This window comes from Lagopus leucura, unplaced genomic scaffold, assembly GCF_019238085.1.
Source record: "Lagopus leucura isolate 7727_CA_CO unplaced genomic scaffold, USGS_WTPT01 Super-Scaffold_100001, whole genome shotgun sequence".
NCBI lineage: Eukaryota > Metazoa > Chordata > Aves > Galliformes > Phasianidae > Lagopus > Lagopus leucura.
Window position 1 is genome coordinate 61,865,600 of NW_024962262.1, and position 26,328 is coordinate 61,891,927.

At 42.2% G+C, this 26,328-nt stretch overlaps 1 protein-coding gene across 3 annotated transcripts; it reads left to right on the forward strand.

The window, feature by feature from the left end:
• Positions 1-2,584: 2,584 nt before the first annotated feature.
• On the forward strand, positions 2,585-25,394 carry ZFX (zinc finger protein X-linked). 3 transcript variants are annotated; one of them, XM_042867086.1, is made up of 8 exons: positions 2,585-2,652; positions 8,107-8,195; positions 8,653-9,219; positions 17,008-17,157; positions 17,356-17,499; positions 17,591-17,725; positions 20,043-20,183; positions 21,581-25,394. In XM_042867086.1, exons 2-8 carry the CDS (start codon positions 8,135-8,137, stop codon positions 22,765-22,767), a joined length of 2,385 nt encoding a protein of 794 aa, XP_042723020.1. In that variant the 5' UTR covers positions 2,585-2,652; positions 8,107-8,134; the 3' UTR covers positions 22,768-25,394. The 3 variants fall into 3 exon arrangements, with proteins under 3 accessions (XP_042723020.1, XP_042723021.1, XP_042723022.1); XM_042867087.1 differs by lacking the exon at positions 17,008-17,157; XM_042867088.1 differs by lacking the exons at positions 17,008-17,157; positions 17,356-17,499.
• The last annotated feature ends 934 nt before the right edge of the window (positions 25,395-26,328 follow it).

A 26,328-nucleotide genomic window follows, 5' to 3' on the forward strand; every position in this document is an offset into this window, starting at 1 on the left:
AGAAATGGGAGTTCCCCCATTCCTGATCATGCCAAACATACAGGCTGACATCAAAAACATTAGTAGCTGGGGATAACATTTAGGTGATGAATAGCTCAGGACAAGTAGTCTCTCCTTAATGACTTAAATGCTGCTGTAGCTGACTCTCGAGCAGCAAGGAAAAAGGAGATAGAGGTGAAATGGTTATATGTTGACAGGGTGAATAACCAAGAATGACCAGAAAAAAGTTAACATTCCTATTTTCACAAGACATTTGGCAATATGCCTTCCAATGGCATCATAGCTTTTCTTTTGATGCCTATCCTTCCAATGACCTAATGTTTGGATATGGTGAATATTTGAAGGTAATGTGCCCCATTCTGGACTTCCATTCCTCAGTTGAATGACTGATTTGTATGTTCTCAGAACTAAACAGTTTGTGGGGTGCCCTGCAGTTCATCATAGTTTTCAATGCACTTTGAATTTGTTGGAAAAAAGGCTTCAAAAGTATAGAAGCATGAAAATGGCAGGTACCTCTGCAGAACATCTGGTCCAATTCCTGCTCAGAGCAGGGTCTTGAGCTACAGCAGGTTGCTTGAGGCTTTGCAGTTCTGTTCTGAGCATCTCCGAATTTACCAGTTCAATCAACTTTAAGGTACGGTTTTTTTTCTTCTCATATTCCAATTTGTGCCACTGCCTCTCCCTCTGACACTGAACACCAATGAGTAACATTGGCGATGTTGTCTTCACTCCCCCTCATGAGGTATTTATGCACAGGTAAAACCCTCCTGAGCCTTCTTTCTTCAGCCTGAACGGTTCCAGCTCTTTCAGCTTCTTCTCATATATCAAATGCTCCAGTACCTTAACCACTCTAGTAGCTTGGCTTCTATGAAATATTGTACAATAAAGGCCATTAGAGGCAAATCCCAGCCATGGAACTTACCAATGCACACGTGAAAAACAAATAGTTTGACCTTTTTAAAAATTGTCTATATGATATCTGACTTGCTATTGATTATGAATCAGTGAACATCTTTCTCTACTCCTGCCTCCTTGGCCTCTTCCATCCTAACAAGGATATTAACTTATATTTATATCAGACTTATGGTGAAGACTAACAATTCTTTTAAAGGTAAATATTTTAGAAACCTGTCCTGCAATGCAAGGTTGTGCTGATTCTATGAAAGCTTAACTAACTGGGGTGATGTGAATCAAACTAAATGTGTTTTTGAAGCATAGTGACTTCTCCTCTGTTAATGGTACCATGGTCAGAGTATGCACTTGCCATGTAAGAATTTCACAAGCGATCCCAAATTACTTTCAAAGCCTATGTGTTAGGACAGGAAACACTAGAGCACAAAAGTACAGCTGAGTCAATGCTGAGCCCAAAGTATAAACATGCCCAACATAAACATTGTGTGTGTGCTGCTCATGTCCAGATAAGTAATGCTTGCATCAGTTGATAAGTGTGACAGTCAGTTTACTTCTAGTTTACTTCAATGGTAAGAATGGCACAAGAAGCAGTCTCCTCCAGCCCTGATCACATAATTACATGAATTTAACTCTTTGTTGCCATAAGGCTGCTTGTGGTATGTAATTTCTGATAGCTTGAACACTCTAGGCTGCATCTCTCATGGATCAACAGTGACTGTTTTCTTTGAAAATAAAAGAAAATCTGATCAACTTTTAGAACAAAGAGCATAAAACACTGCCAGCCAAACACACCGTTTATGACAGAACATTCCTCCAAGTGTTCTGCAGTCTATGAAAGGAGACCCCTTCTCTAATCTTCTCCCATTTCTGTCTTCTCGTGTGAGCAGCGCTGGGTCGAGGCACCATGGCTGCCTTTTACATAGGTGCCAGTAGCCCTGGGGGTAGCACCGTTCTCAGTGCATGCAGGAGCTGCTTTCCCCACTGAAATCTGGGGCCCCTCTGCTTAGTTGTTATTACTGTTAGTAATACCTGCGGGGTGCAACCGCACCCGGTGACACAAGGCCGCCCGAGGCCCCCTAACACCCGTTTCTCCATCTCCGCTCCCCGAAATCCCCCCATGTCCGCACTCCGGGACGCCTCGGTCAGGCCGGCGGCAGAGTGGGGCCCGCCGGGCAGCATCACAACAAGGCCGGGCCGGGCCGCGGGCCTGCACCGCGGGATAGCGGCCTTAGGGCGGGGGAGGCTCCAGTATGGAGGGGCCGGGCCGGGAAGGGGTCCCCGGGACCGCCGCTCCGCTCCAGGGGAGCGCGCAGAGCCCCGAGCGGCGCTTGGCGGCCGAGCAGCGGCGGAGGCGGCGGCAGGAGGAGCCGCGGAGAGCCGAGCGCCGCCGCGCCGCGCCTCCCCCTCCCGCCGCCGCTGCCGCCACCGCCGCCGCCGCCACCCTTTCCCGCGCCGCACCAGGCACAGGCCCCGGCCCCGGCGGGCGGCTGGCCCGAGGCGGCGGGCAGCGGCGGCGACGCGTTCCCTTCCGCCTTTTCCTGGGTCTCTCTCGGGCAGTGACGTGACGTGCTGACGGCGGGCCCGGCCCGGGGAGCTTGGCCGCTTCCACTCAGCTCCGAGCTCGGCCCCTCCCTCCCCTCCCGCCCGCCCGCCCGCCCCGCCGCAGCCGCCGCCGCGCTCGGCCCAGTCGCGCTGAGAGAGGCCGCGCCGAGCCGAGCGCCGCCGCCCGTCACCCGCACGGTAAGCAGCCCGGGAGCGGGCCCCGCCGCCCGGCCCGGCCCGGGCCTTTCCCTGCCCGCAGCAGGCCGCGGCGCAGGCCCCGAGGAGGCCGCAGGTAGGCCGCGCCAGGGCTCCGTCACCAGAGCGGGCCGCAGGGCTCGGGCCGGCGTTTTCCGCGCGCCCGGGGCGGCCCTGAGCGGCGGGGACGGCGGCGGGAGGGGGGCGGGAGCGGAGGGGGGCGGTTGCGGGCCCGGGGGGAGGCGGGCGAGGTCGGTGCCAGGCCGCGGGCCCGGCCGAAGGGGGTTCGGAGAGTGTGTGGAGGAGGAGACAAAATGGCGGCGCGCGGGGGGGGGTGGTGGAGGGCGCTGGGCGCCATCTTGAATTAATCGCTCGCCATAGCCGTGCTTAAGCGCAGCCCGGCCGGGCCGGAGGGGGGAGCCCCTGGCCCCGCTCTGCGCGGCGCCGGGCCGCAGGCTCCGCAGAGGGACAGCCTGCCCACTCCGTCGCTCCCCCGCCTCTCCCTCCTCCCCGCCTGGCAGCCGTCGAGTCGCGGGGGAGCTCGGCGCTTTCCGGCCCGCGATAGCTTCCTGCGCTGCGGCGCCGGGGCTGCTAGCCCATTTCTCTCGCCTGCCCGCGGCCTGGGCCGGGCGGGTTTTTGCGCAGTCGGCGCGGCGGTGGGAAGTTTGCCCTCAGCGTCCTGCCCCGCCGCCAGCGAGGACCCAGGTGAGGAGGCGCAGTGTTCCCGGCCCTCTGGGCCCCCCTCGGTTGTGGCCTCTTCTCCTCCAAGCTGACCGACCCCTCTGCTGTAGACGTCTCCAGCACAGTGGAAAGTAGTTTCTGAGGGACACCCAGCACTGGTTATATCTTTAATGTAGGTTTTGTTGAGCGTTAGCTTAGGTGTCGCCTGGTGCTCAACAGCTCTGTGAAATCTGGAGAAGGCCTCTTTTGTAACCAGTTTCTGCAAATACTCACACCCCTGAACTACAACAAAGAGGAAAAGACTTATGTTTTGTTTTGTTTTGTTGTTTTTTTGTTTTCTTTTTTACCGTACCACAATGAAAACAGCAGTGCTGATACTCCTGCTAAAACTGAGGGAGATGCATAAAGAAATAAACAGCAACATGATTACACTGTCACCTTTGTAACATTGTTTTTATTCCATTTATTCACCCAGTAATGGTGGGGGTTATATCCAAGATAAGGATTAGGTGCTGCAGGAGTCTCATTTTTAACCTTTCGTGTGTGTGATTGAGAGCATGTGTGCACATGGCATTCTCTGTAAATGGGTCACGTAGGGAGTTAAGACACTGTAATAGTGGTGTAGGCTGAACCCATGGTGGTCTCATGCCACCACGAAGCTTCAGACAGCAAAGGGCTCCAATCCAATTGGAATGTATGAGGCATGCTGTTTTTTTAATGTGATGTAGCAAGGCATGATGGGGACGTGGTTGTGGTTGTACTCAAGTATTTTTAGTGTGGGCTGGGGCTATTGGACAAGAATGGGAAATTTTGCTGTTCTTTGCTTTATTCTAGGATGAGTGAGAGTTTCACTGTGTGGTATTTGGTTCTTTTTGCCTCTCGTTCTGGATGAACAGATAAACTGTTCTTTCCTTAGGAGTACACAGAAGAGTAGTCTGTGTATTTATTTATCCTAATAAATGGCTTTTCCAAGGTCTTCCTCCTTTTTTTTTTCCTTTACTTCCCCACTCCCTCTTTTTTTAGCTCAAATACTGACCACTTCTGTTGCATATAGTTATTTCCTTTTAAGTAACTCTATTTTTTGCTCTCTCTCTTGATAGCTTGGTCATTTTTTCTTAGTTCATCTTGATTACATTGCTAGGCCTATTAAGTCAGGGATTTGTTTGTGGCAAAACTATTTCATGTCTGCATTTCTTTTCTTGACTGATTGTATTCAGGGAGGAGTTTTATGGAAAAGGACGTATTTTGCTTGTGGAGTTTACTTTATTGCTTAATAGCATTCATTCCACAAATATGTGTATTACTATTTGTCCTTTCACTTGAAAATATTGCCTTCATATTCATAAAACCAAAACCAGGCAAGTCTCTGAATAAATATGTAAAAGTCATCTTGTAAGAACTGCCTTTACAGGTCGAATTAGAAGTTTTTTTAGGGTTGTATTAGTTCTAAATCTGCATAACAATAGACTCAAAACAAGTAAAAGATGTATGTGTTTAGTTCTTTGTAGAGATGGAAACCCATTGCTAAGGTACCTGGGCTTTTCCCATTCTAGTTAGAAGAGCAGTTCCCAAATTACTGGGCTTTGGGCAAAGAACCATATAGATTCAGACACTGAGAAGGACTAAGTATTCTCTTTCTGGGCACCTGCTTCTCTTCAAGAGTTTTGGTTCCCAAACCAGAACTGGAAATGCTTCTGTCTGCTTCATTGCCAGAACCTGCTCCTGTGGTAAGTGTTGTTGGAATATTTTGAAGAGCTGAGAGGAGTTTCTGCCCTTCTTGAAACCGCGCAGGACGAACTGCTGGAATTGCTTCTTAGCCTGAAGATAGAGTTTAGGGTGATCACCAAGGAATGTGAAGGTATTTTGGTGTGGTGCTCACAGTGAGGTGCTTTGATGTTTCTCACGTCACAGCAGAATGGTCTCACCACAGAGCTGACACTGGGTGCAGAACCACTGGGCATACCTTCCTTTGTGTGGTGAACCTAGGAGCACTGTGCTGGTCCACTGATCAGATGAAGAGCAAACAGGAAGAAACGCAGCATTTTTTCATCGTCTGCTTAGAAAGTTCAAACCCTGAAATGGTTTCGGGATTTTTTTAGGGATTTTTTTTTTTTTTTCTACCCATGGACAAATGCCTGGATGCCTTTTGGACTGCAGATTTTGAATTAGGTGCCTTTAACGTTTTAAACAGTTTACTTAATCCTGTTTTAGATGCCTGACCTGAACCTTTACCCACAGCACACATTTCTGTGTATGAGTGGAAGTCTGTGCCCTACTGGAGCACTTTTGAGGCCTCTATGGCCCTGCACAGGTGTAGGAATTTGTGTATACGGATTTGTTGGCTGGATCTGGATACAGAGTTCATTGTGGGAAACCTTATGTAGGAAGAAATGCAGATAATTTTTTTTTTTTTTTCCCTTCTTTCGATATCAAAGCATAAATCTGTGTCCTTTTAAAGACTGAGTCTTGAAAATTCAGTTGCTTTGGAAGCTTCTCCAGTCAGTTTGTGTAGAACATGAGCCTTCATTTTGTGGAATGTCATGCCTCTGTACGTATAAAGAGCTGGGTAATACAGAAGAGGCCTTGCTGGTACGCAGAGTATGCAATTGAAGGTTTACTGGGCTGTCTGCACAGGTGGCTGCGTCTTTGCAAAATTGCATCATCGTGAACACAACAGAGACTTGCTGGCTTTAGCAGATATCACTGGGGATTTGGGCAGCAGGGGTGAAAAAATGGTGTCAGTGGAGAAATGGTGTTGGTGGGTTTGCTCTGGAAGCTGGGATGTAGTGGTGGTGGTCTCTGAGTCCCACATGTGAGAGGACAGGCAATTGGAAGATGGAGAGCCTCACAGAGACAGTGAAGAATTTGAGGAAAGGGCAGGGTAGAGAAAGCAGGAGTGCATGTATCATAAGCAGTGGGAATTTGTGGTTGTGTGGTGGTCAGGTGGATGGCGAAAGCAGGAAATAGAGAAAACTAATGCCAGTTCCTCCAGTGGTTGGAGGTGAACTGACACGTCAAGCTCATTGGGTTCCAGTTGATCTGAGGCCAGTACGTATGGTAATAAAGCCTTCACAAGCATAGTCATAAACAGTGCCTTGGCTTTTCCCCGAAACCTGGACAGTGAGCACTAGCTTCTGATGGGCCTCATCAGAGGAGGGAGGCCATGAGTTTCCACTAATCTGGAATGACTCTGCCTCCTCCCCAGAAAATCTCCAGAGAGCTGATACAATTTTGCCACAAATTTATGGGAGGTGTGGTTTTGTGTAAGTTATGGGAGTGTACTGTAGTTGTAAATTGAAAAGATCAAATGAGCAAATGAGCAAGTAATGGACAACGTAAGTACTGAGACACCAGAAGTTAGAGAAGAGTTCAACAAGAACTATGAACTGAAAATAATGCTGAAGATGACAGCATGTTTAGGAGAGATTTGTAATGAGTTGGCTGTGTGTGTTGGGATGGAATTTGGGCAGGAATAAATCTTTAGTAATGATTGCATGAAACCTTGTTTCTTCTCTATATTCTTGGTTCTCTGGCCTAGCAGAAGTTGATCACATCAGGCAAGCAACGTTTTGAAACAGATTGTTTGCTACAAATGACTGTTGCAACTTTGTGTTTTTTATCCCCATAAAGACTTACTTAAATGTTAGTTGGTATTATTTCGAAAAGATGATGTTTCTTATGGAAACGTTGGGCAAAATCTTCATGTTTTTTTTTCTAGGCCTATTGTGAAGGTAGCAGTGAAGCTGGGAGATTCCCATCACTGAAAAATGGCTGGGGGATAGGAGAACTGCTGAAGTCTGTGTTGTCCGCTTGCACAGAAAACATTAGTTTTCTTGCTGGTTCAGTATTTATGAAGCTAGTTGTCTTTAAGTGCAAGTTTACATTAGATCTTGCTTTACCCAGCTAGGTTTGCCTTATCCTGGTAACAGTGCTTGTATGTAAAGAGAAAAACACAGAGTGGGGTTTTGAATCTAGTTAGCATTTTGACTTTGTAGTACTGATTGGCTCTTTTGGTAAGAGTGAAAGTATTACATGTTGAAGAAGAGCAGACATTCGGTTGACAGACTTTGGGCAATTTTTGAGAACTGGTGATATTTTAAATATAAAAGCAAATTGGTACATTGTCATGTGGCAGGTGTATATTCTAAATATTCACACATCTGAAGTTTGAAAACTCATGGTGTTACACTCTGGAAGCAGTTTACATTGTTGACTTCAGTTCCTGAAGTGGACTAAGAGTAACTTTCTCTTGGCTGTCGTGTACTCTTTTCAGTATATGAAGGGGGATGTATCAAAAGTGAAGGGTTTCACATTGCTAGCTGCCTATCTTTAACGTCATCTTCTTCACCTTTCTTGATTTGAGAACATTGCATCCCCTGCTACCCCAAGAAAAAACTTGAATGTGAACTTGCTTAGGCTTTGACTTTTTGTTGTTCCCCATGTAAGATAATAAGAAAATCATGTTTCCATATCACTTTATCACAGGTTTTTCTATTCTCTCTGTATTTCTGGGTTTTTGACAAATGGTCTGGGATAGTCAAGAGATTGGCCTCCTCATACTGAATCATGAATGTTTGGTGTTCTGGAGTAGTAGTTGTTGAATGCCGAATGATGGACTCTGAGTGATACTTAGGCTGTCTTCAGGCCAAGAGATGTTCTCTGTTCAATTTCGTATGCCCAAAATTTCAGCTTTTCCTGTGATGAGTATTGCACAGGCAGAGGCAACCTTCTTAGCGTAATACTTATAACTTAACCTTTCTTCTTTACCTTCTACAGACAGTGTGACTGATGAGAGTTAAAGGCCATGGATGAAGATGGGCTTGAATTGCAGCCGCATGAGCCAAATGCGTTTTTTGATCCAACAGGTCTGTCAGGAGATAATGTGTAAATAAGAATGTACACATCAGATGCTATTGACTGCTTTTAGTTCATGTTGTCTTTGCTTAAAGGTTCTATGCTTCATCAACGCTTTTGTAAAGAGTCATCACTTCAGATTTTCATCAGCTTTTGTTACTCAAAGCAGTACAAATGAGCCACTCTTCTGTGAAGTAATAGTTATTTGGATTGGGGGAGATCCTAAAATCTGGTAACCTTTTGTTCATCACGTTGTTCATCTTAGTCATGTTACCATCTACTGAGGATTTGCTTTATCAGCTCCTGTATATCTGTCTGCCTGTTTTAATTGCTTGTAAGCTATTATGATGGTTTTGCTAAATGGCTACGTAGTGTAAAAGCTGAAGCAAAATAGAAATGATTTCAATATTAACTGCTTCATCTGAGTTAGTTTTACAATGTAAATGTTATTTTAATTGTATTTTTCAGGAGCAGATGCCACACATATGGATGGAGATCAGATTGTTGTGGAAGTACAGGAAACAGTATTTGTTTCAGATGTAGTCGACTCAGATATAACTGTGCATAACTTTGTTCCTGACGATCCAGATTCTGTAGTAATCCAAGATGTCATTGAGGATGTTGTTATTGAGGATGTTCAGTGCCCAGATATTATGGAGGAGCCAGACGTATCTGAAACTGTCATTATTCCTGAACAAGTGCTGGACACAGACGTGGCTGAAGAGGTTTCTTTGGCTCATTGCACTGTTCCAGATGATGTTTTGGCTTCAGACATAACAGCAGAAGCAATGTCTATACCAGAACATGTACTGACGAGCGAGTCAATGCATGTACCTGAAGTTGGACATGTAGAACATGTAGTTCATGATAATGTTGAAGAAGCAGATATTGTCACTGATACTCTGGGAACAGATGTTGTTTCTGAAGAAGTCTTGGTGGCAGACTGCGCATCGGAAGCAGTGATCGACGCCAATGGGATCCCTGTGGAACATCAAGATGAGAAGGGCAACTGTGAAGATTACCTGATGATTTCTCGTAAGTGTCTGGGTAAAGTCGTCAACATTTTTATGATGTGGGCTTGGTTGATGCTCGAAATATCTAAATGAAGGCTTACAACAGAACCAAAACCAGATTTTCTCTATTATTTAACAAAATGCAGGTCTCACTAATTAAATTGAGCTATCTTTAGGAATGTGTACTAGCTAAAACTTCTGGTGAAATTAATGGAGAGGACAACTGGATGAACAAATGGATGACTGATTATAGATATGAACGGTAGAGTAAGAATGCCAGTAAACTGTATGCCATATACTTAGTAAGAAGTGAAAGAAAATAAGTGTGACATTGCTTGGACAACCATTTATGTACCAGTTGCTAAGATTACTGGCAAGTCAATAAGAAAACCTAAAACTTATGTAATGGAAAAGAGAGAGTCAGAAAAATGATTTTTAGAAGCTTGAAACACTAATTTATCCTTGTCTTTTTATTTTTGTGAAGACCTCTCCTTCTACTTCATTTACGGGTAGATACAAGCAACAGTGTATTTTTCTTTGCTTTTTAGGATGTGGTCTTTTCTTTATTAAGCACAGGACAGAGGTGTGCTGCTAATTAAAAGAGCTGAGAAGCAGTTGTGAATATCTTAGTCTTCGGTAGAACAGTGGCACAATCCATTGGATTCACATTTCAGAAGGCTTAGAAAGTGGGCAAACACAGTGTATTATCGGTCTTTTTAGTTCTGAGGATATCCATTAGTGTGGAGTAGAGCCTATTCTAAGTATGTTACCTGTTGCCGTGTTCGCTTAGTGCAGCACCTAGAAACATCAGTGTCGCTACTGAATGTGTTCTTCCTAGAAATAGCAAAGCTTTGTTAGGCTGATACATTTAATTGCAATTCCAAGCACTTCACTTTTAGCCAGCAGTCGGTAGCTCTGTTGATGAGGCATGCTTTTTGCTCTCCTTCAGTTACCTTTTTTTTCCCTTGTTTTTCTTTTGCTTTGGGTGCTTCCTTTGACATGTGTGATAATTTGTTTTAATTTTATATTCTGTGCTTTCGGATTTTAATGCTGTTTCTCCTTACCTAGGATCACTGCATTTCTTAAATTATCATCTCTTGAGTTTCTTGAGTAACCTTGTGCAGCCATGTTTTGAGTTTATAGGAGGTATAGTTAATTCTCTATTATCTGAGAAAACAATGAAATGGGCTAATGCAATATATGGATAATACAAAATATTGTAAAGTTAAGCTGCAGGGACGTACCGAAGTGGAGAGAGGAGGGATTAGGAATGCTGCTCCCTGAAATACTGTGTATCCAAACAGATAAATGCTCTCTGTACGGTATGCTGCATATAGAGCTTTCCAGTTCTGGTCCCCACTTAGGTCAGATGAAATTAAGCTTAAATGCTTCTGCACCTGCAGCATAGTTAGGCAGCAAAGTGGATAACCCATCCATGGAATTGAGACCTGACCGTAAGGGCCCTGCTGGTGATAGTTGTGTGTTTCGTATCCTCTACTCTTGTTCTTCCAAATGTTGTCTCACCTTCTTCTCTGCAAACCTTTTCCCTACAGCTTGGACAGCTGTGAAACCTCTGAGGTTGCAAGCACAGAAACACTTGGCATACCGTTGTCTGCATTCATGTAAGGGGGAGGGGTGGATAGAGACGTCTCCCATTCAGCCATTTCTGGTGTAATGGAGTAGAGGGTTGATGGTTGAGGGATGAGGACAGAAAGTATTCCTTGATGCCATGTAGTGCAAGCCCTAAAATACCCGACCAGCTGGGAAGCCTGTTAGATACAGGTGTCATCAGCAGCTCATACCTGATAGAAGACAGGAATCTCATTTCTGTGCTCAGATAGTCTCCATTTTCAGTCACATGCTTCTCCATATGTATTTCTATGCTTACTTTATTTAGTATTAAACGCTCCCTTAGTGTCTTGCAAAGTAGTTTCTTTGGATTCGGAACCAGGCAGCATTTAAAATGTTTGCTTTTGTTACCAAACACGTATCTTCTGTATTTGTGTTTAAAATGTTAAATATGTACTACAGCTCATTTTAAAGGGAAGTTCCCTGTTACCACCTACTGTGTTTAAAGCCTGCATAACAAGTTCTTCTGGTTGCAGAGTCGGAGGCTAGTGCTTTCCCGTCAAGTAAAGGCAATCTTTCCAAATAGTCTCTTCGCTGTGTGGAAAACATTATCTTGAATTCATTTCCTTTTTTTTTCTTTTTGCATCAGCAGTTATGTGTGTTTATTGATCTTTTCTGATGACTGTCTCTGTTCTTCAGCTGTAGGTGGTTTTTAAAAGGAAGTAAAATCAGCCCTGGTTTTTATTTATTCATCTTAACCTGTAAGCTCATGCTTGATTTTGGCAAACCTCCTTGAGCTGCTGGGGTGGATGCTGGAATACCATTTTGTCGGCCATTACAACAGCCAAATGCAGCTGCTTCTCAGAACTAGAAGGCAGATGTTAGGGATGATTTTGTCCATATTCTTTTATCTGGCTGCCTGTAAAGCGGGTGGTGATGCTTTGGGTTCTTTCTGTGGCCATAGGTTTCACAGAAGATCACAGACCAAACCTTTTTGCTATCTTTTTCCTATCTTTTGGCTCCCTTGAAATGTTTGCATTCTTGTTCCTGATGAACAAGAGCCTATACTGATTTTTATTTTTTTTTTTTTTTTCAAATAAGATAATTTCTTCACTTTTATCCTGAAAATACTAGTTTCAGAATGACTAATGTACGTGTACTTCAGTGTTTGTGTCTCTGCCTTCTTTTTTGGTTTCATGCTGTTTGGTATCTTAAGTGAGTGTAGTCCCTGTGGGTTTCATTGAGTGACTTTCTTTCAATAAACTAAGTTTTTTTTCACCTCCAAGATCATGTTCCTTGGCACAGCTTCTATTATCACTTGCTGATTGATATATTCACCTTTTTTTCTTGGATATTTTGCCCTGAAGCCTCATTTTTTGGTCTGTAGTAGATTTGGGACACAGGAGGGCTGAGTCAAGTATATGCTCATTCATCAGAGAATGCAAACTGCTACTAATTAGTAGCTTGAAAAGGATTCAGGAGGGTTTGATAAATCAGTTGTTCTTTCATGTAAGGCTTAAGTCAGTTCATAGGGATTGCCCATAAAGTTTGATCAGGAAAGGATAAATTGTGTTCTGACTCACACTGATCCGCTTTGTTTGATTGTGATTCTGAAGGCCTGAAAAATCAGCTCTCCTCGTGTAAAGCAGTAATGGTGAGATAGGTGGTAGTTAGCAAAACCAAAAAAAAAACAAAAAACCAGCATTTGCTGACAAAGGAGAGTTGTACTGTATTAAAGAAACTAAGGTTTTTGCTTGTTTGATTGTATTTATTTGTTTTTAACAGTTTGGCAAAGTAAGATGCTTGAACTAGTTCCAAAAGAGAAATACTCCGGTATTCTTGTGTTTAATTGCAATAAAAACAGTGAGGCACCAAGGGGCTTTGATCAGAGGAGTGTGGGGAGAGGGAAGGGTCACCTTGCAAATTTAATTTGGCCTTTTAGAAAGTTAAGTGATGCATCCAAATGCAGGGAATATGTCCTTTGACCGAGTTAGATGCGTCTTTGCATGCTGTATCTAACTAACGAACGCGTTTCATCACAGGAGTCAGAATCCAGGGTGCTCAAAGAGATGCAGTAATGACTGTGACTACTTTTTTTGTAGGGTTAGGGGAAGCACATGTGTTCTCATCCATGAATAACATGCCTAGGTTGAAAGGAATGGATCTTATACACAAAGCCATAATGTTCGTGCCTTCACTGCTGCCATACCGTGGTTGATTTCTAGTTGACTTCTGCCGTACAGTAGACTTCTAATCAAGAAAACAAGATGTTTTGGTTCGCTTTTCTGGTGTAACTATTGTAAATAGGTACCTCTCCTCCTCACCTTTTTTTTCCCTTGAGGCTCTTAAAGATTCAGGAAATGCTTTTTCTTTCTGCGAGGCAGAACTTGTTGCCATGTGTTCTGCTCGGCCTTCAGAAGGGCCCCAGTAGTTGTTGCAGATGGACTGCTCGGGAGGTCGCCGTGAGAGGGAGGGAGAGTTCCCTCTGTCCGGGCGTTGCCTCAGAGCTCTCTCTGTTTTGTGGTCTGGGGAGCAGAACCGGAAGGGTGAGTGAGAGTTAGATGCTACGGAAATGCTCCTTGATTGCTGCCCTGAGGGGAGCTTCAGACTCTTCAGGGTATGCTGTTGCTCATGTGTAATGGGAAGGCATTGAAATGAAAATAGAGCAGATTTCTCTTTTCCCACAGGTTAGGAAACCTACTTTGCCATTAAAGAAATAACTGGATGGTAAAAATAACTGAAGTGGGCTAGGAATTCTTTGTTATCAAGCGAGGTACAAGTGAAATGTTTGTACTACAGATAACTGAGCACTCTGTCTGAGGAATGCAGCATGCTTTTAATTATTTCAGAAAAAGCAAGAGAGTAAACTGCGTCCTTTGTCATTAAGAGTAGGTAAATAGGGTAGTTTCTTTTGTGTATTGGAATATCACTACTCCTATTTTTTTCTAGCATGTGACTTAAGTTTAATAACAACCCATTGTGTCTCCTTGAAAAGAAGTGGTCTCTATAAGCTAAAATGATGATTTTAAGGTTGGTCAGGTTGGCTTTTTTTGTGTGTGTTTTGTAATTTCAAGGAGGAAGATGTGTGGGATCCTTTAATGGACTGTGAGTTTGAATGAAAACTGTGAATGTCACCAGAGCTTCAGTTTCTAATGTTGATCAGTGAAGTAGTTATGAATATGAATATTTTTTTCTGATTGTGGGGCTGAGATATGTGGCAAATGTAGAAATGTAAGGAGAGCGTTAAATAGAAGTCAAATTTCATGAATGCTACCAGAGAGTTAAAGAATTTGTATAGATAAATGCTTATGTGTATCCGTAGGACAAAATACTGTGGAAGTGGTGCTTTGTGGAATAGATACCCCTTCTCTTTTGCCTTATTTCTCTCTCCCTATTTTCTATTCCATTTTCTTTCCATGCTCCTTTTCTTCATGTTTCCTGTTTATTATTATACTGCAAATACTATTACTTTTTCAGGTCCTTCAAGGATTTAGTTTTTCACTTCTTACTTTGTGTCAGAGTGATTATTTTTTTTCCCTTTTGTATGAGGAGAGTTGGCATTGTACTTCTACAAATCAATTTCATTACATTTGAATGGGGCTGTTAAACAGTACTTTGATTGAGAGACCGGGGAATGTTCAGCGTGGAGACTAAGGGGATCTTATCAATGCTTATCAATATCTGAAGGGCAGATGTCAAGAGAGTGGGGCCGAGGTTTTTTTCAGTGGTGCCTAGTGACAGTACAAGGGGCAGTGGGCACAAACTGGAATGCACAAAGGTCCATCTGAACACGAGGAAGATCTTCCTTACTGTGAGAGTGACAGAGCACTGGAACAGGCTGGCCGGGGAGGTGGTGGAGTCTCCTCTGGAGGTGCTCCAGTGCTGCCTGTAAACTTTCCTGTGCAACCTGCTGTAGGGAGCCTGCTTTAGCAGAAGGCTGTGCCAGGTGATCTCTAGAGGTCCCTTCCAACCCCTACACTTCTGTGCTTTTAAAAATACTGTTGGGTATGGAGCGAAGTCAGGGATAAACAAACTAGAAATTATGTAGGGAACTTTATTTGAATCATGTCGTTTAAACATGCTTTTGAACCTTGGAGAATTTACTTCAAAGAATAAACAGTGTGTGTTTTTAAGGTCCGGAATTCTTCTGTTGTGTAAATGTTATCAGTGGATATTTCTATAAGTATTCTGTTTTTGTTGAAAGAAACCAACCTGTTCCATACAGTGCATGTAGGTTTTTCTCTTTAATTATTCAGCCATAGTTTTCCTTCCTTGATGTTCCAGCATCAGTTGAACTTGGTGGCAGACTTCCCCTTTGGCTTCAGCAGTGTAAAATCAGTCTACGCTGATTTGAAAGCCTTCCAAGTACACATGTGTGACACTGGTGACAGCCAAGTTAAAGGAGAGCAACTACCCGTATCTAGTAGGGACCAAAGCAAGTCTTCTTTTTGTCAGAGTTGCAGTGAAATTTGGTGTTAGATGCGCATGCAGAATAATTGATAAAAGTCCACTCAATAACTGAGTGCGTGTAACTGTAGAGCTACACAGTTAATGTGATTCAAATCAACATCCAAGGGTTTTTACTTCTGAAATGCTTTGGGGTTCCGCTGAAAGACATTAAGTAGTCCCTTGCCATCGTTTTTTTTTAAACTACTATGTTATTTGAAAGGGGAACTGTAGAATTGTCACAGATTCTGAACTTAGAATAAGAGTATTAAGATTTTTTTCTGCTGCTGTTCTTGTGAGGAGAGAAGGAAGCTAATTTATTTTAGTGCTCATTAATGCATTTAACTTTATTCGTATTTCTTTTTGAATAATGGTGCCATGTTGAGAAAAAATACTTAAATACCAATCATGTTTGATGCACAAGACAGAATGCATGCTACTTTTATCTAACAAAAACCAGTTCATTGACTTCCTGGATTTTGAACTGAATTCCTGAACAACAGTAATGATAACAGTAATGAAAATGATCTTCTGAGCTTATATGTTTTTTTATTTTAAGTAGATGTTCAAGTAGAGAGAAGATGTGCAGTCACTGAGTAGTAAAGTTGTGCTGTAGTTATGAGGGTAGTTTTGTGAGTGCCAGTGAAATGCGTACCTGTATTAAAAGTTCTTATGTGCTAAGCATGGTAGCTAAAAATGCTGCAGCAGTTACTGTTCTTATGCATCTTTTTAGTGTATGTCTTATACCTTCATGTTGTGAATCAAAGCTACACTCAGCTCTGAGGGAGCTGGATCTTCTTTTAAATGTAGTTAACAGTGAACTCACCAATTTCAAAGGCATGTTGTCACATGAAGAATTCTTAAATAATCTTAACGCTGTGAGAAAGTTGTGGAGCTTTTGGAACTGGAAGATCGTGTAGAGGTTTTGAAATGCTAGATTGGATTTTATTAGCGCATATTTAGCATTTTTTTCTTGAACACCCATGCTTGGAAAAGTAAGATGGTGTGTGTGTGCATGTGCCCGTGTAGTGTGTGTCTTAAAATCAGAAATATGTTCCTTAGAAAACTGGCTGCTTGCCACGCTTGTGTGGGAGGCCCAGGCAAGTTGCGGCAGTTCATGCTGGAGCTGGGTGTCAGCTCACTTCTGGGAGGGAGAAAAGAAAATTTGAGATGATAGTTAGGAGAGTTTATAGGACTGCGGTATAAAATCCAGTGCAGGTTCCCTCTGGTAATGCTGCTGTGAGTTAGATAGGTGCTGCAGCGTGAGGGCAGTGCTTTGAAACTGTGAGTGGATGAGAAAAGGTGCAGCAGAAAAAGCGGTAATAACACCACCTTGCAAGAAACCAGACTGAACTTGCAGAAATAATGGCACTTACATTAGAGGGAGTGGAGCAGCAGATAATGCTTTGGAAAATAAATGGTTAACAGCTTATTAGACGCGAAGGGGAAAGCAGCTGAAACTGAGAATAAGTAAAATTACACCACAGAGTAAGTACTGACGTGCTGTTCCTTGCTACCACCATCTTGCTGCAGATCACCATTTCCCTAGTAGTGTTGCCGGGTGTGGTGCTCATGCTTCTAGGCATGCAATACACTTGCACTTTCCCCTTAACTAGGAGATGTGGCTTGAATTTATTTGCTTATTGACATTGATTTCAAGGATATGAAAAAGAATTACGTACGGGTAGGTTATTTTTCACAATGTAATTTTAAACCGCTTCCAAATTTGAGAAATAAAATTTTTCATAAATCTGTCTGTATATGGCTGGATAATTTTAATAACTTGTTTTTGTAGTGGATGATGCTGGTAAGATAGAACATGAAGGTTCTGCTGAAATTACCATGGAAGCAGAGTCAGAAAGTGGATCTTGTAAAGTGGATGGCATTTGTCCAGAAGTCATCAAGGTCTATATATTCAAAGCAGACCCTGGAGAAGATGATTTAGGTAAAAAATGCTCATTTTAGAATACTCCAACCTGACATGTGAAATTTTGCATAACTAGAGACGATGGTTTCTCTCAAGTCAGCTGTAAGGAGCTGTGGGTCTAAATGTGAAAGAGTTGCAAACTTTCAGTTTTCTGCAGTTTAGAATAGAATTCGAACAAAATGTATTAAAATATTTTGTCCTGGTCTTCCTAATTAGGGGGCACAGTAGACGTTGTGGAAAGCGAGCCAGAAAATGATCATGCAGTTGGCTTACTTGATCAAAATAGCAGTATTCGTATTCCAAGGGAGAAAATGGTTTACATGACCGTAAATGATTCTCAGCACGAAGACGAAGATTTAAGTAAGTAGGTGGCTTTCATTTGGGAACAGGGATTTTCACTTTCAGCAGTGCAGTTCTTACGAATTTTTTTCTTGATTTCTGTTTCTCTTAGATGTTGCAGAAATAGCCGATGAGGTTTATATGGAAGTGATAGTAGGAGAGGAAGATGCAGCAGTCGCCCATGAACAGCAAATTGATGACAATGAGATTAAAACTTTCATGCCAATAGCATGGGCAGCAGCTTATGGTAAGTAATATTCACAGAATTCTTCCTGGTGAGAAAATACTGGGTTGGTTTCTGGAGGGCTGTGGATTGTCTGTGCTTTTGTGCTTGGTTTAGTCTAAGAATCGTTTCTGAGCATAATGAGGCTTAAAATTAAGAGAAGAAGAGAGAAGCTGTGAAACAGGCTTCTTTCTGTTCCTTTTTTATCAGACCTTTTCCTTCATGTTGTCACGATGTGGAAGGGGAAGTGCACAACCTTTCAGTTGAAAAAATTGCATCTCAAGTACACTTGTCTTTCACAGTTTTAGTATACATTGATTGGGAATAGGACTCTGGGTATTTTTATTTGGAAGAGAAAAAAGCAGATGGGAATATGTAGGATTCAGTGTCATCGTGAAGAGCATTCCTGGCCTCTAGCTTGGTTTGAGTGTTTTCTGGAAGGAACATATAAATACGTGATTTCACAAATGGAAATAACTAATTAACAAAAAAGATGCTGGAGGGACGCATCTTAAAATTATAACAGAACCTTGAGAATATTTATTGAACATTAGTATCTGAGCACCAGCTGGTGCTTAAACTGATTTCCAAAACTTACATAGGCTATTAGAGCAAAATCTCATCTTAGAAATTTTTTCTTTATTGCTCTCATCCTCCTCCTGAACATACTTTGAGTAAACAAAGCAGAAGAAATAGTGGAGTTGAGGACAAAAGTTAGGAGATGTGTCTGCGTGATGTGAATTTTGGTGATGGTGTCATAATCTAATGACAGGAAAGCGCTGAGAGTGCAGCACAGGGCTGGAATCGTGGATGTAAGTCAAGTGAGGGCAAGATTTCAGGGAGCAGTGTGTGGTGAAAAGTGCTTAGGAGGTGGATGGTAATGAACCCAGAGCCTTACCTTTGGCTGAATGTAGTCGAGCATAGTTTCAGTGCAGAGGAAAGGACGGACGTCTGGCTGAGTGGGAATTCAAAATGAAACGAAATGAACTTGAAAACAGTTGTAGAAAGGACGCTTAGTGATTGTGGAGAAGGAGGATAAAATTGAGCAGACTGCTAAGAACACAGAGATAGAGTTTAAAGTGGAGTTAAGAACATAGGAAACAGTAGAGAGACTGTGTCAGCAGCAGCAGCAAGCAACCTAGCATGCAGCTTGAGAGGTGGTGGGGAAGGGAAGAAATAATGAAGCATGAAGGCGTGAGAATGGCTGAGGTTTGTCATTTGCACTTTGCAGAGCTCTTCTCCACTTCAAGATGTATTAAAAGTTGATGACAAATGGGATCTTACAGTGGCAAACCTGTTTCATTGCTGTATCGTAGCAAAGCCCCATTCTTCTGTGTATTCTATTCCAAAAGCTATTTACTTTTATTTTAGTATTAGAAAATGTTTAAGGCTTTCTTTTTTTTGTGTTACCATCTAGAAGGACTCTTCATACACCTATTGCAAATTGTACTATCTGTGTGTAAGATGTGAAATTTTTTTATTTTCAACGTTTACATCACTTGCCGTGCTTGCTGTTCACCACTTGGGCTAGCAGATAGATCAGAACCTTCAGGCTCTGCCCAGGGCTGTTACTGGTTCTGATTCTTCTTGCATTCAAGCATGAATGTTCATTCACAGCACTCTACAAAGAGAACAGCTATTGAGCATCTTACACTGTCTCCCACGTTAGTCCTTCATGTGCTGTTCTTTTAAACACAAAGCTCTGTGAGGCAAAGGTTGTTTTCTGTGTGTTACACACGCTCTGTTTCCAATAGGAATAGTTTGTGTTAAAATAGAGGCGTACAAAGAGTGTACACACTTCACATGTGAGTTTGTGGGCTGTTCAGAACAATTGGCTGATCACAGTTCCTGTCTTGAAACTTAGTTTGGGAACTTCAGTGAGGTGAATTTGGATGCCCAGAAGTGAATGAGAGCAGATGTGGATGTATTTCAGGGCTGCTGAAGACCATCAGGCGCAGTAAACATTGTGACCTGTTTTTGTTTACTGATACTAAACATCTGGGGTGTAATTAGTAGCCAAAGAAATGCAAAAAAAAAAGGTGCACTTAAACTCTTTGTGAAATGGAAAGCTATTTACTCCTGTAAATTGTGTACTCCTGTAAAATTAGTTCTATGGAGCCAGGGCTTCCAGGTTGATATCACTGTATCAAGAATAGTTCATCAGTTAGCTACAGAGCTAAGAGGTTTTTTAACTCATCCTGTATGTTAGAATGCTTTAATTAAATGTCAAAACAATAGCTTATCTTTTTTTTTTTTTTTTTTTAAGTAGCATTATAGAGTTTGTTGCTCAAATAATCTGTGGTGTGGTGACAGGAGGTAACTTTTAAACCTGCTTTGTTAGGTAATAATAACGATGGCATTGAAAGTCGGAATGGCACTGCAAGTGCTCTTTTGCACATAGATGAGTCAGCGGGACTTGGGAGACTGGCAAAGCAAAAACCAAAGAAGAAGAGGAGACCTGAGTCCAGGCAGTATCAAACAGGTAAGTCGTGGCTGTCTGCGTGCTTGCCTGTAAACAAGTGCTTTGCTGATAGGATGTGTAATGCCTTTTAAAAAAGAATACTTAGAGAGTTGTTTTGTTGGCAGTGCTTCTAGATCATGGAAGTGTGCAAATTTTCTTTTGAAGTTTTTTAATAAAACAGTATTGGAGCAAAAAGTTAAAAAAAAAAAAAAAGAAAAAAAAAAGAAAAGAAAAAAGAAAAGAAAAGATGAACTTAACTTGCTACGCTGATTTTAATGTGTATTGAAATTAACTTTTTTTAAAGATAAGGTCAGATTGATAAGCAGTACTCAGTAATAGTACTTTTAAAAAACCTTTTTGTCTTCATTGAAATTATACAGAACAATACACTTTGTTACACCAGCTCAGCTAGGAACTGGTAAATATGAACATTGTATTTTTTGGTAGATAGCTTTAATAGATGCCCTTTTCTTTTTTAATTGTGAAGTAAATTGCCTCAGTGCTTATTGCAGTGTTCTTATTTGCATCTGTAAGAACAAATATACTATTTTGGTGTTATTTGGTTTCTGCTACTACTGTGTTACATTTTGAAGGGCTTATTTGGTCTGATAAAGTTGAAAAGGAACACACCTTTTCTTTAGTAGTCCTGCCTTAAATAATACTAGAAGTTTCTTTCCAAATCATGACTTAACTGTAGGAGTTCTGTTTTGTCTATCTCTGAATAAGTAAACCCAGCAAGTCTTAATTTTCAAGTTGGCTTTTTCTATTTCCAGCTGCGTACTCTGTTCTCCTAAAGCATTTTTGGATAAGAGAGTTTTTTAGCATGCCTAGACAAATTCAGGATAAACAAATCAGACTGATGAGCAAACAAGTTCCAAAGCTTTGAGGTGTCTCTGTGTGAAACATGTTCTCATTGATCCCTGCTTGGTACCTCTTCAGATTATAACTGACAGATGGCACAAGAAGGAGGTGTTAGTTTGGGGACATAGGAATGGTAGTCAATGGGAGGTGGCCAAACTGCCAAATCTGCAGATTGATGAAAGGTCAAAGAAGATGGTGTGATAGGCTTACTATGTAACGCTGAGCGAGCTGCCTGCTCCTCCTTGCTCTGATATTGACTTCTGTGTGTGTTCAGTGTGTGACCTCAGAATTACTTGAGCTGATGAGCGGTTGGATGATGCTTTGGTTATCTCCATCTGAAATTAGTATTTCCTTTCTCCTGATGATGATAATAGATGAAAATGCTAATTCTCTCCATTTCTTCTACTTAGCCCAGTATAACAAGCCTGGTTATTACATAGCAAAGCATGTGTGTCTAACTCGATCTTACTTAGCAATTCAGCTTGGTGTTAAGGTTGAAAGGAAAGAATAGAATGAAGTATAGAGTTGTTGAAAGGGTTTTCTTTGTTGTTTTTCAGCAATAATCATTGGCCCCGATGGTCATCCACTGACAGTCTATCCCTGCATGATTTGTGGAAAGAAATTTAAATCTAGAGGTTTCTTGAAAAGGCACATGAAAAACCACCCGGAGCACCTTCTTACTAAGAAAAAGTACAGATGCACAGACTGCGATTACACTACGAATAAAAAAATAAGTTTACATAACCACTTGGAGAGTCATAAGCTGACCAACAAAACAGAAAAGCTTATTGAGCGTGATGAGTGTGGGAAAAGCTTCTCTCACGCGGGAGCGTTATTTGCGCACAAGATGGTGCACAGGGACAAAGGAGTGAATAAAATGCACAAGTGCAAATTCTGCGACTATGAGACAGCAGAACAAGGATTGCTAAGTCATCACCTTTTAGCTGTTCACAGCAAGAACTTTCCTCATATTTGCGTGGAGTGTGGCAAGGGATTTCGTCATCCGTCAGAGCTGAAGAAGCACATGCGAATCCACACTGGTGAGAAACCCTACCAGTGCCAATATTGCGAATACCGATCTGCCGACTCTTCTAACTTGAAAACTCATGTAAAGACTAAACATAGCAAGGAGACGTCGTCCAAGTGTGATATTTGTTTCCAGACTTTTTCAGATACCAAAGAGCTACAGCAGCATACACTTATGCATCAAGAGAGCAAAACACATCAGTGTTTGCATTGTGACCATAAGAGCTCAAACTCGAGTGATCTGAAACGACATATAATTTCAGTCCACACAAAAGACTATCCCCATAAGTGTGATATGTGTGATAAAGGCTTTCACCGGCCTTCGGAACTGAAAAAACACGTGGCGGCTCACAAGGGTAAAAAATTGCACCAGTGCAGACATTGTGACTTTAAGATTGCGGATCCATTTATTCTGAGTCGCCACATACTCTCAGTTCACACAAAGGATCTTCCATTCAGGTGCAAGAGATGTAGGAAGGGCTTTAGGCAACAAAATGAGCTGAAAAAACACATGAAAACACACAGTGGCAGGAAAGTGTATCAATGCGAGTACTGCGAGTATAGCACTACAGACGCCTCAGGCTTCAAACGGCATGTTATTTCCATTCACACAAAAGACTACCCTCACCGATGTGAGTATTGCAAGAAGGGTTTCCGAAGGCCTTCAGAGAAGAACCAGCACATTATGCGGCATCATAAAGATGTTGGGCTGCCTTAAAGTCTCTTTCACAGACTTATGGCTGGAATTGCAAAGGAATTTTGCCTTTCGGGCAGTTAGCTTATTTTAAAGCCAATCACCTGCGATCACACACACACACACACACGAACACACAAAAGAAAAACCCAACAAAAAAATACCCCCATACTGTGCATTTGATTTGTTGCTGTATAAAAATAGGATTCTTGCTTCTAGTTGACTTTTATACTTTTGTTCAATAGCGTGTTCTGAATTCTATTCAGTTTGTTTAATAAATGAAGAAAAGATGGCAACAATAAAGTTGCATTTAATAAAGTAAACCCTGTCTCTTAATGAATTTTTCAGGCGTAATAGTTTAAGTATATTTATCTTACTGACCTCGTTGATACTCACAGTGTCCATGTTAATGCAGTTCTGTTGTGAATTTTAAAACTATGAAATTTCTCTTGCTGAAATTGTCAGAGGTGTGTATGAAATGGGGAATTGTAATGCTAAAGTCACTAGGGCCCACCTGATTGTCTTGTTCTGACTATACAGACTTTGTGGCAAGTTAACTGTGTTGCCTTTAAGGAGTTACACGTCTCACTTTATTGCGGGAAAACTTCTGCTTTTTTAATTCAGATTTCAAAGATAAGATTTTAAAATGGTTTGGGGCGTTTTTGGTTTTTTTTTGTTTTAATCTTTGACAAATTTAGAAGTATGCTCAAACATGCTTATTGTTCTGTGCTTCTTTGTCTTGGAGAGGTTTTGCGTGTTACAGAGGAGTTGTTTTTTCCTTTCAGTTTACTGTTGGCTTGGTATTGGAAACATGACATACTGTTGTTCCATTTGCAGAGTTAATAGGTCGCAACTGTCTGCACGTGCCGGTAAATGTACCTCAGTTGTAATGGTTTTCTGTGTATTAGCATTTCTTTGGAAGAACGGTGTGTTGTTGGAGTCACGTTTCTATTCTCAGTTGACTTAGAATAAAATGTAAGACCAGGAGGTGCCTTGATTTTGGAAATGAGATGCTGACGTTGAGAGCTTCCAAGGGGTCGGAACGGGGCAGTTGCGTTCATAAGGAGTAGAGGTGTTTTCATGTAGCTATGCTTCATCAGAACAGTAATGTAGGGTAGTAGCAGAACTGTTTCTAAATTGAATGTTTTTCCTGAGCCATTAGCAGCTGTGTTGAGCTGCTGCTTATTAATGAGTACAGCATCCAGAATTAACCCAGTTCTTGTAATCTGTTTATAAACAGCTGGGAGAACATTACAATTATTATATGCAGTTTTGCCACCTGAAGACTATTACAAAGCAGTGCTGTATCATTTGCTAATTGCAGAGTAAATAAGTGTACAAAGTGTGAAGTCATGTACGTTAACAACAACTGTTGGGCAAAAATAGAAAAAAAGATTTTGTTCTATGCCAGATTTTAGGGCCCAGACCCACTCCCCTTTCTCAGATCCCCTGCTGAAGTTGCCAGCTGGCTGTGCATTGCAGAATTCGGACCCGATTTGGATAGATTTGGAACCAACCATTCACTAACTATTGGCAAAGATTCAGAGCCCATCCCAATTCTTTCCCTTGTTTGTAGGCAGGTGAGCGTCCTGTTAAACAGGAATTTCAGTAACCATTTCAATTTGGGGGCCATAAAGGGACGAAGGTTTCCTCTCAGATGCGCACCTTCTAAACATTCTGTATTTGGTTTTGTTACCAAATCTCTGTGTTTCACAATAAGCTTCAGTACTTGTGTTTATGTCGCTGGTTCAGGAGAGCCTAAAGCCCCGTCCCTGCCTTGTACAATGCTGCTGCTTTGGATGCTGCCTGCCAGTGCCCCCAGGCTTGTGCCGTGCGTAGCCCTGCCGGCGGCTGGCCGTCACCTCAGTGCGTGGCGCTGCTCTGCGCCTTGGCTCAAGTCCCCGCTGCAGTCAGTGGATGCTGTGTGTGGCTGTAGCTGTCCGCCTGTCGCCTACAGATTGCCAAATCAGATGCGTTACAACACAGTGGAGGTTCTTCACGCGCGTCTTACGGAGTTCCCTTCTTTGCTGTTGGTTTTTTTCCCCCACCTCCTCTTACATTCAGGCATTTTCGAACTGGAAACCTGAGAAGTGTACAAAATCTGCATAAATTCCCATAGGATTTTAGCCATTTTTGACTTTGTTTTTTTTAAATAAGCTGAAAGACAAAGAACACAATTTTACACATTTGCTTTCTCTTACGTAGCCTGGAATCATACACACTTTTTTTTTTTTAAAGCACAATGTTGAAACTTTTTTTTTTTTTTAATAATTGAGGGGTTGGTCAAGTGGATTTTGTAAAATGTATTTGTCTGTATAAAGAGAAAATGAAAATATAGTTATTGTTAATGTACTGACATTAGTTACAGGTTAGTTTTAATTCTTAAATAATTTGCTTAGCAAATGCTATGAATGGATGTTTCAGTTTAATGTTTAAAAAGGTACAGATTTTTACAAGGACATAATATAAATTATTGTTCTGTAGAAAATACCCTGTTAAATATTGTATACGTCCTTCCCTCTGTACACTTTGTAAAAAAGACAAAAGAAAAAAACAAAGTACATAGAATCATATAGGGATGTGTGACATTATTGTAACTGTGTACTTGATAATAACGTGAAAAAATAAAATTCAAAGTATTTTCCTGTTAACAAATGTTCGGTTTATTTGATGCCAGTACTGAGACTGAGGGTTCTGAGGGATGCGTTCCTCTCGAGACCTATTGCACTTCAGCCTGGTTCTCCACTTCCCATTTCTTCAGCTCATTTTATCTGTTAACAGGATGCAAGTGATGGAATCCCTCGTTTGATGCAACGTGCTTACGAGCAGCCTGTGAAAGCAAAAGAAGGAGACAGTAGGTCTTCAAAATCCATCTTGGTGTCCGTTTTTATACGGAAGGTTTAATGTCTGTCAAGCTTCTTGCAATGTCTTGATCTTTTTCAGTGAGGTGGCAACTTCTTAAGTGCTTCTACACTGTGTCCCTCCCCCCCCTCCCCCCAAAAAAAGCAAATCTTGAGCCCATTGAGGCACTTCTGGCACACGCTGGGGCAGGAGCTGGTGGCTCTGCTTGGCACCCTCTCCCTTGCCCTTTGCCAAAGCTCCCGGCTGGCTCTCCGTTTTTCTGCCTGTGCCCTGGCTCTTCAGCCCGCTGCTGCTTAGTGCTGCCACTGGTAGCAGAGGTGGAGAGAGCTTGTGGCTGCTGAAATGGGTCCTCCCGCTCCTCTGTCAGTGCTTAAGCTCAATTGAATTAAACAGTGTAACCTGATGGCATCCAACTGCCCCCATTAACCTGATCGCAGAGCTGCTGCGGAGTGCCGCTGCCCTCTTGACCTGTGTGAAACAGGAGGAGGTGAAGTGTGACTGCTAGCTGGCCCAGGTGCCCTCAGGATGTATTTGCTCTCATCTCGCGCCTTGAGGAAATGCTTGCTTGTTCACTCCCGATCTTGGTGTGTTGTACAGCAAGGCTTGCATGAAGCAGCTCTTCAGATTACGAAGCTGTGGCTCAGCTGCCCACCGTCTGCTTTTTCTGTTTCTCTATCCTCCTCAGCCACTTCTCATGGAGCCAGCAACACTCAGGGCACTGCA